Raw genomic sequence first — 12,590 nt, 5'->3', positions numbered from 1 at the left:
CTCATGCAATAAGATACTCCAAACTTACTGGCACCATAAGCTTTATTATTACAAGCAATACAAAAGCAAACACAAGAAACTTTGTTTTATCCCACAACCATCTTTCCCATTGTATATTATTACCAGACACCATTTTTAAATTATGAATTCACAAACACAAAAGATGCAAGACATTACATAAGAGCATAGAGTGAGGAAGTAAGATTCTGACAATAACTTATGATTAATTATGAGAAATGAATTAAAAATTTATTGTAACAAATACGAAAGAATCAAATATTGCTCCAATGTAGCCAGGTAAGTTTAAGTATAATTGTGCAAAGTGAGGCATAATTCTTTTGTGATCGTTAAATTTGTTTCATTAAAGTAACCATGATAGCAACCATCCATACTTACAGAAATATGTTTTCTTTTAATAATTTAATAAGGATCCTGACGCTTAGAAAACTTTAGAAAATAGATCGAATTCCAGTTACACATTTAAAAGCATGAAAGAGGACAGAGTGAATAAAGCATTACTCTTGCTACAAATAAGGAATTTTAGACCAAGATTTTTATCAGATCAAGATTTTTAAAGATAGTGTTTTCAAAATTGTCTACTTTCAAATGAATTCAAGCCATTAGCTCTACTCTAATTTCTACAAGGCTTATCCATGCAAAAAACTTGCTGTAAAATTCAGTTGTAAGAAGTTGTAAGAAACATCACGTCATTTGACAAAAGATACGTCTATGCAGGCAAATGACTATGTTCAAATGCATAGAGTCCTTTTTTTAAAAAATACAAATTCTTGCCTGGCTGGGAAATCTTGACACATACAGTAGATCCTTGTCAATGGATATTAAACAGAAAAGAAATGGGGTCATGCTCTATCACCTAGGAAGGGCTGGTTTAAATCAAGAATGCAAAAGGTTTCATTTTGCAAAATCTTAGTTAAAAAATGTCAGTGATTATCACACTTAAGTTAAATGCAAAAATAAAGCATACTAAATAACCCAAGGCACATTTTTCAATGCAGTATATTTCTCTCCTCCATTATAAGTTCATTTATTCCAGCACATCAGTGATCTTAGTAACTCATTTAAATGGTCAAAGCTCTCCTGTATTCCTAAGTGCAAAACATAAATCACAGCTACAGATCGGTGTTTACCAGAGTGTTCCAACTGCTCAAGATTCACCGCATTTTTAAACCTTGCTCTCAGACATTGATATTCATTTTACAGGCAGGAGCTGAAATGACATCACACAGTCTATAAGCCAGCTGGAGGGGGCCATCCAGACTTTGCCCTGACGAATTTTCTCTGGCTTGAATTTAGAAGATACATCATAGATTACATACTGAGTGCAAAATCTCTGGTCAGAAGTAGATTCTGCATGGTATGCCACTGTGTTGATTGTCTGTGTCACATCACTGTCTGGTTTTGGCTGCCTAACCAGAATTTGTCCTCCTGCTGCTCTGACCAACTCCACAAGATCACTCTTCTGGTGACGGTTGAAAGATCCCAAAAAATAGAAGTAGCATCCATCAAACAACTTAGGCAGCTAAGTAGAGGGGAAAAAAAAAAGTATAAATACAGGACTTCACAAGTGAGCACACAGGAAAAAAGTGTAAAGGAACTATCAGTGCCTACAAAAACATACAATTTAAAATAACCAACACTGGAAGTTAGAACAGTAACTTAACATGTAAGGTCCTCAGTATAAACATGCAATCAAGAAAAGCTTGCTTACATGGTAAATTCTTGCCCATGTTTAAATATTTTCCAGCACAACAGGGTTTAACTATGCGCTAGGAATATTTACAGCTACTGTTACAATACGTTTAATGAAATTCTCCAGTGTAATCCAGAAAGTAACCAGAAATTAACCCAGTTAAATATAAAAGTGGCCCTATATGGAAACAAGAAGTAATAAAAACATTTTTCTTTCAACTTTCAGATAATTTCAACTAGGTTCTAAAGCTGAGCAGAGAAGGCCAAAGCAGCATCAATTCCTGTCCCATACAGCTTCTTCCACGAATGTAACATAGCATTCCCTCTGACAAGGTTATAGCAACATATCCATTAGTAGAGAAAAATGACGGCTTTATGGGTGTTTGCAGTTCTTTCGATCACCTTGCACATAATCAAATTTCTGTACAAGACCACATTAAAATTTTACATCTACTGCACCTGTACATGTGGCAAAGGGCAAAAATGCATGAACCAGAGGTCATTAAGATAATCTGTCTCAAGCAATAAAACCCACCAGCTGTTCTCTGTTGAGCCGGCCTCTTTGTGGGCCACCTTGGATTTCATACTTCTCTTCTTGTTCTCGTACTGTGGTTTGTAGACAGGCTTGTACCCCTACAAAAACCACAATAAGGCAGGCAAAGATTAGAGATCCCATGTTTTAACAGAGGCTTGCATGTCATTTTAGGGATTAAAGAGTTGCACTAAAATAAAAGGATTACCCACAATGCAAAACATAGCATCAAAGCTTGTGTGCTTTAGCAATTTGCTTTTAAACTTGAAAAAAATTACAACAGCAGTTGAAGATGCAAGTTAGATGGAGAGAAGGAATATCACACTAAAATCAGTGCTGTAAACGCTAGGAATTATTAGCTTTTCCTCTTGCCCACTAAGGTCAACCACTTAATGTCAAATGTCAAATTGCTGATCATTCGGAAGCTTAAAGCCAGCATGTAGAACCAACTCCACAGTTACGAAATGGAAGCAATTGCCTCATAAAGAGCAATTACAAAGCAAGCACAAAGCTGTTTCCAAACAGCTATGGCCTCAAATAACAAATCAGATGGGATTTCAAGGTCTCCAAGATCAGCACAAACTGGAGATTTATGCTAGGGTTTAACAGTGGCATTCATTTTTGTTACCACTGCTGCATAATGAGATTGTCTTTTAGAGTCATCGTGTTTTTACCTTGTTTTAAGGCTAGTTATTTTTTCCAATACAGAATGTGCTGATGCTAACGTATCGCTAACATCAGTTAAACGTACTACCTAACCTCACTTTGGAAAGAGAAATTGCTGTGGTCACCCATTCAAGGATGGAACATTTTGCCTGCACATCCATTGTACTCATTAATAAAAATTACACAAGAAAGTTTGCAAAGCTGATTTTGAAAACTGTTCCATGAGGATTTACAATGTTGTCAAGGTTGTAACTTTTAAAGTAGTACCTCACTCCTTGCACAGTGTTTCTTACTCAGGCAACTTATTTCTACTGTGTAAATATGAAACCCACGGTATTTAAAAAAACAAACTAAAAATCAGACGTAAAATGTGGGGGGGTTGATCCTAAAAAGCAAGAAAGCACAAGACTATGAAGTATCACTGAAAAAAAGTACTTGGATACCATGGCAGCTGAAAGATAGGAATATCTAATCTGGAGATATCTTGAAAGCCAACTGTTAGCAATTTACCACCAGTTCATACAAACTCACAAAATGCAATGGGAATTCATATTTTAGTTACTAGAAGTCCTCCAATGTACTTACATCAAAAAAGATAAACCTATACAGAAAACCACAACTGGCTGAATACTATGACAATGTATATCTCCCTCCATGTACAAGTATTGGGTTGATTATTTGCACTTGTTCATTCTTTCAAGAAAAATTAACACAAACTTCTACAAAACTAGAAGGGCAACCTAGTCATGTATTCTCCAGAAAAGCAACCTACATATTCATTATTGATAACAGCAATGACTACTGAGAACTTATTTTCAAAGTACTCATAACTCAAAAATAAATCTAAAAGTTATTTCAATATTTATTTTTTTTATCATCACAACTCAACAAGACTTCTGTGTCAATTTGCCTCTAATTTACAAGGCTGTGCTTTCCTTCCAAGAAAATACAGATGTTAATGGATGCCACTTACAATAAAGGAAAAACTGTCTCATCTAGTCTTAAGAACAAAACCGTCCATTCATTAAGAGCATGTTTTACTTCAATCTACTATCAAAAGCTCAATTTCAAGGATTTTCACTACGGACCTGAGTTTTTATACAATGAGGACATCACAAATTGAGCATCCCAGTGCCAGCATCAGTAAATGAAGCAAATATGATATGAAAATAATAAAAGACTGAATGAATACAAGAGCCTGATGTCTCTTTGTACTGTTACTTCCCTCAAAAAAAGAGTCATGAAAGTGACTAATGTTAGTGGAATGTCTATTTTAGCAGAAAATGAAAATAGGTTATGTCTGTTTTGCATACATATGTCTGTCCATTTTACGCTGCCAAGTCCTCCAAGGAATTTGGAGGCCTCAAAGTTCCCTGTCACACGTAATGACAATCCTCCAAGAAAGAAAGAAGAGACTCATCTACATGTGTCCTATTTTCAGTGTATCTAAGAACCACAAGATAAACATTTGTTTCCTTGAAAAACTGGAAATTTGCAAACAGACCATTTGTCTAGCTAGTGTCTGTATGATCAGCATTCTCATTAATTTTATTTTTTCTTAACCAGCTAGAATCAGAACAGACCTGTGTCTTAACAGATACGTGGCACAAAGGCTATGTATTCCAGGTAGGATAAAAAGCAATAAAGAACATAGAAGAACATAAGTTCTCAGTGCCTAGGTGTTTCTCTAACATAAATAAGCTAAGAAGCAACACTGTAAGGCCTACACACACACAACTTTGTGGAACAACAGACTATGTTCTTTGGTGACGGAAAAATTGTACATTTTCAATTCCCAAACATATTTTTCATGCAAGATGTGGAAGCAGAACTTGCTCTGACTCATGGGTCTTGTCATATTTGATAGATAAGAACAAATGCTTTTTGGAACCAGTGTGCTCAGGGACATTTCAAGCAGTCTCATCTAACACTTCGTCTATGTGCAGGTAGCAAGAGAGGAAAGAAAGTCATTTGAATCCTCAAGCTCAGAAGAGGTGGTGCTTCAGGCTTCAACATACTTCAACAATAAAATTCCATACTGTACTCAAAGGTATAACACTCGCTACTTTTACAGGGGCATTTCCAGAAGCTCTGTTGACCTCACAGCACTCATATTTAAGCCAGAGGTATAGCGCCCTTTCACTTCAAACAGAAGCCATGTTAAATTGATTCCCAGAATTTGTTCGGCACTGTATTGAAAAGCCACCAGTGAGAACCTGATGCCAAGACATTGGTCAAATGAATGGACTAAAAAAAAAAAAAAATTGCTATTATCCGACTTGCAAAGTGATCAGGACACCATCAATACTATGCCACCCCCCTTCTGAAATTGAGATGGACATCTTAAGTACTTATGCAAAAAAAAAATTTCAGAACAGGACTGAATCTTGGAAGGACAAGGACATCCTTAAAGAAGCTCTCTGAAAATGGAGGGGAAAATAAACTTACTTTTGAGAGGACACCTGTAATTTTAGAAGGAGGTAAAGATCAAGGTTACATTGTTTTCCTTCCCACATTTGCAGTCTGTGCATTCTTTACAGGCAAGCCTGACTAAAAAAATCTAGTCTGTTCTGTTACAAAAATAAAATAAGACCATTCAACTTATGCAGGATCTCAGCCAATCTTGATTTATTCCTTGATACTATTGCCAGTAAGAGCTGTGGACCGTCTAGGTTTGAGGTTGATCAAGTTTATTCATTTAACATGTTCTCTTCCCTAAAGAGAAGAGGGTGATTATTGCAACTACGCTTTAATGGCCTTCTAGTTTAATCACAGTAGTTGGATCAATTACCCGCAAAAGGGTAAGACTTATACCAAGGCAAGTGGCATTTTTCCATTTCACATGGACCAGAGCTGTTTTGCAATGCCCAGTTCAAGTGTGCAAGCACTCATTAATAAAGCTTGCCTGACAGAAGACCGTACTGGAGCAGGATCACATGTGCAGAGGGGTCAGGCAAGGTTCTTCCCTAGAAATACAGACCATTAGAAGTTTAAAAGCCCTTAAATAGCTGATTTCACACTTGCAATTTGTAGATATAAACAAGATCATTTGCACCAAATTCTAGCAAAAACCGAGCCTGCATTAAAGTCCCTAGAAAATATTGCAGAAAAAGGTTTTAGCTTAATACAACCACATTTTAGCTTGATGCCACCACATTTGGCAAGGAGAATACGGCTTTTTTTTTCCCCCTCATTAGCAAGATCAGTAAAGCGTCACTACTTACGCTGATCCTTATTACTTCACTGAACAGCTGCCCCTACCTTCTCACCTTCCAGTATAAGGAACAAGCAGGTTAAAAGGGTGCCCACTCTAACAGTATTGTTAATTGACCTTAATTGATACAACTGTAGCTACTAGTACTGGAAATAAAGAAATCATTATTTGCAAAATTTAACATCAGAGCCCTATAAACCTTATTCATGTAAGTCTTATTCATTTATGATTAAACTAACTGCATCAGCAAAAACAATTTAAGCAGGATGAAGTACAAAAAGAACTGGTTGCCAAGAACAAGTTGTAATCACCCACAGATACCCAGGGGTAGCTCTCAGTAACTCAATTAGCCTTACTGGAGTTTTGTTGGATTTGCATTAATAAAGCAAAGAGCAGAGGTTAGTCCCAAAAATCTCTTAGAACAGCTAAAAGTAATTTAGGAACACACAATAGCAACAAAGAAGATAAAATACTACACATCCAAGATGTAGTAGAGATTGCAACTGAAACCTCCTCAGCTCAGTTTGCACTGGGTTTTAAGACTTGCATGCAGATTGAGTAAAGCTTGATGAGATTTTTTTTTTTTTTTTTTTTTTGCTAGAAGAGGAAGAAATCTGGACTGAGAGAAAGCCTTAGGGGAATTTGGCATGGCTAACTTCAATTTGCTTTCATCAACAACATTACTGGTCTCTGCTACAGCACAGAAAATCTTTCTACTGTCTCTTACATGCTTACAAAGTAACTTTAGAATCACAGATTTTCATGGAGTGAGGTAGAGGTCTCATTTGGTGAAAGAAGAGCAGTCCTTTTTTCCAACACATGGAAGTTACACAAGATGCTGCAGAGACTAAAACGAATCTGCTTAAGAATGGTAGTTAACAAGTTAATCCAGGTGACATTTATTAAACATGATGGAGCAGATGCTTAGGAAGTCCTTAAACATCAATTCCCAGAAGCTAGGAGCATGTAATATGAAAATCATTACTTCACTTAAAAAAAAACCAAGTGTCATATCTTCTTTAAGAAACCACTATTTGCCACAGCTGTTTTCCAGACTAATCAAAGTGACTGGAGGTAGCCATTCCTGAGGTGCAGAGGTCAGGTTAAATTCCACTGGGAGTGTTCATCCTCTGGATCCCATCACATGCTTTTAAATGCATGAGGTAATATTTCCCATCCTTTTCCTTACAATGGGCTTCCTTAATGCAATGTTTTCTTCAAACCAAAAATGAATTAGAGCAAAAGGACTCTCTAAATATGAAAAACTGAGTATCTGGATGACACAGAACAGAACAGAGGGAGCAGTGGAAACATGGTTTCCTTTTCCTCTAGACCTTACTTCAAACCAGCCCACTTCCCAGCTCTGGCAGACAAAGGCAAACTCCACATTTAAGACCTTCTCACCCCCATTTTCTCTGCCGCAAACCCCAGCAAGCTTCACAGTCTACATTTGTGCCAACTTTGAAGTAAAACTGTTTCCCTCCTCCTTTCCAGAAGGTGCAGACACTGGGAGTGCAGAAGTTCAGACCCTGTGGATGTGAAACATTCCCCTCGGCTGTACACCCAATACAACTAGAACACGCATACGCACATTAGATATTTCTACCACCTCCTACAGAGCTGTGAGTCCTTTTGTAAAAGGAGGCAGTTGAAGTAAGTCTCCAACTGCAAAACAGGCATGAAACTCCACTGACCAGAAGTTTTGAGCTGTTTTAAGGAGGGAGGGCTTTGCTGAGTATCAGCCTGTTAATCTAAAAGATGTTTATGCATGGAAGAGAGACAGTCCAGCCTGAGACACAGTCAGCTCAACAGCTTTGTACTTCTCCTGTCTAATAGCCTGAACAAGGATGGGCATATTGCTCCAAGAAATTCAGAAAGATGTTTTTGCCTTGAGATGTCAGTCATTCAATCCCCTAGCTCTTCTAGTCAACTCCCAATTGTTCCAAGTCCTTACAGGAAAACCAGGGGTTTTTTGCATTCTTTTAAATGATCAGAGCTGAATCATTGCTGCTGCTCCAGGTAAGCAAAACAAATGAAGGAATAAGCAATCAAATGCTTAGACTTCTTCCAGATACTTTGCTGCAAGTACTGACACAAGCTTGTTTCAATGCATATCATTACCGAGATCATTTTTCATTCCCTTCTTTAACAGATGACAATCAGTTTAAGAAAAAACAAGCTGAAAAGCTATTAAAGGCTTCTGCTGGTTTTAATTACACTATTCTATGCTCTACAAAAAGCATAGAGGAAATAGTGATATTTGAATCTTTGCCTCAGCCTACTTGCAGAAGGATAATGATATGCTACTTTGTGCCCTGTTACTGTCCCAGAAATAATGAAGGCAATAAAATAATAAAACCAATGAAAGGTATGGCCAAGGGCAAGGAGCACGCTGACAACAGTGTCTCAATTGAATTCTATGCTGCTTTGAAAGTTGATATATTGCTGACAGTGTATTATATATGGAAAATACAGAACAACTGGTAATGTGAAATTCTTCTTCTGTGAAGATCTAATATTGCTCAGTGGTGACATCCTTTCATCCCAATCCTCCACCTGAAGACAAAAGGGAGCCCCAAAACTGAAGCTATATTTAAATCTTGGCTCTCTAATACTTAAGAGGCCTTATTACATTTAGCTCAAACTCTGCTGGAAAATTCCACATTACCTCTCTACTGATACTAATGGATGCTATATCTGTGTGTATAGACACAGGTAAACAGAAGCATCACAGAATCACCCAAGAGAAGGAAATTGCTTTTTATTAGAGAAACACAGCTTGAAAGCCTGCTATAACGGAAGAGTTAACATAAGAAATACACTCTTAAATACTGTTTTTTGCAAGCATGCAATGTTTTTTAAAAAAAAGGTGTATAATTGTGTAGGCTACAAATATAACTTTAGAAATAACCGTCAAATGCAGCTTACCTTGTAGTAAAAAAAATTCAAATACTTATACATAGTCGGCATTTCATTAAGTGCTACAATGAGCTTTGTTTTTTCAAATACTTCAGTGAAGTTTTTGAACATGAATTTGCTTTAAGTGAATGGTTTACAGAACTGAACTATAAGCAACTCCTTCAATTTATTTGCAGTGGCTTTGACAGAAGCAAGCCAGAATATGCACACACTTTTGGAAGTTTATTTGCATCACATTTAAGGAAACTTATCCAAGTAGAAGTCAAAAAGCCACGATAAATAAAGAGAGAAATTATGGAAAAGAAAATCAAAGACCTCTTTTTTCCTAGACAAACGTTCCATCAGCAGGAGTCCCATTATTTGTTATAACAATCTTTAACTTGTAATGACTCTGAAGAAGACTAATAACAGACTGGTGTGAACAGATGGAGTGGGGCTGTTAATTATAGGCACTTAGCTGCATCAGACCCCACGAGTTATTACTAACATTTCCCACTAGGGAGGAGAATCACTCTCTTTTAAGTAGTACGTTGCTTACTAAGCTGGGAGCATTAGCAGTCAGGATTGTACTAATCAGTACTAACAACATAAAATAAAACTCAGCTGCAAACAAAAAAATATGAAAATATTCCCTGAATAACCCCCACACTTTTATTTTTTCTTTTCCAATCACTTCTAAATATAAAAGTTCTTCCACAAAGATTTTAATTAGTGAGACCTGAGTTTAATCTCCCTACCACTCAGCTGAAGCTTTCTAAGCATCTGACTAGCAAGAAAATAAAATGAAATAAAGGAAAACCACCCTAGCACATATAATAGAAGGCGTGCAGCCCTCCTGAACTGAGTGAAGCCAAGAACCTGCAAGTGATTCACCAAAGAAACGGATTATTCCATCTTAGTTAAACAGGATATCGTTCCAGAGCACCCGCACACACCCTTTCCAATTACACAACTCAAACATTGCTTCTAGGCCTTCTGAGTTTCCTGGTGCATCCCCACCTCCAAACAGGAAACCATCTCCCTTCTGCTTATCAACAAAGTGTCTGGAGGTTATTAAATCCATCTGCTTGCTTAAGCATAAACAGTATTTCTCATATGAGTGGTTAAACGTTGCAGGCTGCCCCCCAGGGAAGTGGTTGAGTCCCCATCCCTGGAGGTATTTAAAAGACGAGTAGATGAGGCACTTAGGGACATGGTTTAGTGGGCATGGTGGTGTTGGGTTGATGGTTGGACTCGATGATCTTAGAAGTCTTTTCCAACCTTAATGATTCTATGATTCTCCATGTTACATATTCAACAAGAAGCTACTCCTATTTGTAAGAATCACAGTACAAAGATGTTTTCCTTTTACAAATGCTTAAAAGGCAACAAACACCTGCCACTGCAGGTGTCGCAGAAAACATCTCTGAGGGGACACTAATTCAACAGACCCTTTAAAAAAAGCATGGAACAAGTCCACTGACTATCTGGAAGCCAAATGAACTCCCTGAAAGAAGAGTCCAATGTTCAAAGAGTCTGATGATGTGCCTTATTTGAAAAACTACTATGCATCTTGTGAAGCTTTAAGCAGTGCCTTTATAAACATTAGTGACTGGAAAATTTAGATCATTAAAGAATCCTTATATTCTGATGTTTAGTCACACAGTAGAAAACTGGACTGAAATTTGTCTGTGAGTTTTCCATGGGATAATTAACTCATTTGTAGCGTACTTGCTAGCTAAAAGGACTTAACCATAAAGGTCAAAGGGAAGAAGATGGCTTTTACAACTACTGTGAAAGCACATACTAAGAAATACATTAGAAAGAATGAATAAAAAGCAGAATTTGGGGTGTAAGTCCACAGAACAGCTATACAAAAAAGCATGCACTGTATAAAATTACAGATTGCGTGAAAGATGACATTGAAACTACTTGCACGCTAAGGAGACACTATGCAAGTTATCTTTCCTTGGAGGTTACTATTTTAGTTGAAGAGCACTCCAGTCTGCAGGGCTCGGTGTGTACAGAAATGGGTATCAAAAGTTACATATACATTTGATCTGCCTGAGCCTGTGCTTGCATAAAGCCTGACAATTTTCTCAAATAGAGAACTTTAGTAGAAAGTACAAACAGAGGTTATGATCAGCTGACAGCCTAACTTTGGTTAGAAGTTAAAACTTTCAACAGATCTCAGCTTATAGGTAAATAGGTAACACCTTACCTTCCTACAGGCTCTGATCACATACCCCAAGCAAGCAAAAGTTTCCTATCAATTTCAGTGGAAGCTGCTGATAAGAAATCCAAGAATTTAATAAATTCCTTCCTCCTCTCCCAGCATTTTTTCCATAATCTTCCAAATCACTCTTAATGTAGCAATGAACAAATTCACTCCCCACTGATACTTAGGGTGTGACCTACCCAATACATCTAATAATGAAATGCACACATTTGCCAAGGGAGGAGTAGTATTTAATTAAATCTCTTGTCATTCAGGAGATCAAAACACAAAACCCCCACGCTTGATGTTAAGTTAGTCTTGAAATTAGGGCAGTTGTTGAAAATTTTCTCTGCAATCCCATCTACAATATCTGGTTAAAAAGCCCGAAGAATCCCATATATTTAATACTTACATTCAAACTTGAGGACCCAACATCCAGTCAGAACCGCCATCATACATTTGACAGTACTTGGCATTGGAACATCAGGGATAACAAGATGAGTTACTAGGAGAAAGATTACATCAGTAGAACTAAAAATCACATAGAAATCAGAACCATGCCTGGCTGAAAAGCAATCAATCACCATTTAAAGAATAAACAGACTATAATAATTTATCAACCACTCTTTCCAACAGAAGTATGTGATTTCTGAGACTAAGATATGAGTAAGTAGAAGTGCTATTAGAAATTTTGTGGGTTTCAACATATACTTGCTGTGAAAAAGAGAAGTCACATTTTTACTGTTCTAAGCTATCACTTAAATCTTCAGAGGAGGCTCCAGTTTATAGGATAGTATATTTTTTTTTCAATCCTTTTAAAGTTATATTCAATTTTGACAGGAATCTTACCATGCGATCTCACTGCTTTAACACAAAGCTAACAGAACTCAACTCACAATTCTGGAGTAGTAATCAGGGTGTGAAAGATGGTAGGGGAAAATTACCTTAGCATTTCTTTCACAAACAGGAAAAGCAGCACTCTAAATAAAAACTAATAGGAGGGACTGTCTCTAAACTGGAGAGATATGGATTTGACAGATGGACCACTCAGTGGATAAAGAATTGGCTGGGTGGTCACACTCAAAGAGTTGCAGTCAACCGCTCGATGTCCAAGTGGAGACCAGTGACGAGTGGCGTTCCTCAGGGGTCGGTATTGGGACCGGCGCTGTTTAACATCTTTGTCGGCAACAGAGACAGTGGGATTGAGTGCACCCTCTGCAAGTTTGCCGATGACACCAAGCTGTGTGGTGCAGTCAACATGCTGGAGGGAAGGGATGCCATCCAGATGGACCTTGACAGGCTTGAGAGGTGGGCCCATGCGAACCTCATGAAGTTCAACAAGGCCAAGTGCA

The 12,590-nt window shown here is 37.5% G+C and overlaps 1 protein-coding gene across 1 annotated transcript in view; it reads right to left on the bottom strand.

The window, feature by feature from the left end:
* Window positions 1–978: 978 nt before the first annotated feature.
* BARD1 (BRCA1 associated RING domain 1) overlaps window positions 979–12,590 on the bottom strand; it is a 50,342-nt gene continuing 38,730 nt past the window's right edge. The window contains exons 9-11 of the mRNA XM_009285140.1: window positions 11,651–11,743; window positions 2,246–2,343; window positions 979–1,540 (exon numbers count right to left, since the gene is read on the bottom strand). Coding sequence (XP_009283415.1) covers window positions 1,211–1,540; window positions 2,246–2,343; window positions 11,651–11,743 — 521 coding nt within the window. The 3' untranslated portion in view covers window positions 979–1,210. The remainder of the gene's footprint in view (window positions 1,541–2,245; window positions 2,344–11,650; window positions 11,744–12,590) is intronic.

Source organism: Aptenodytes forsteri, unplaced genomic scaffold (genome assembly GCF_000699145.1).
Source record: "Aptenodytes forsteri isolate BGI_AS27 unplaced genomic scaffold, ASM69914v1 Scaffold264, whole genome shotgun sequence".
NCBI lineage: Eukaryota > Metazoa > Chordata > Aves > Sphenisciformes > Spheniscidae > Aptenodytes > Aptenodytes forsteri.
This window is presented reverse-complemented; position numbering and strand designations above follow the sequence as displayed.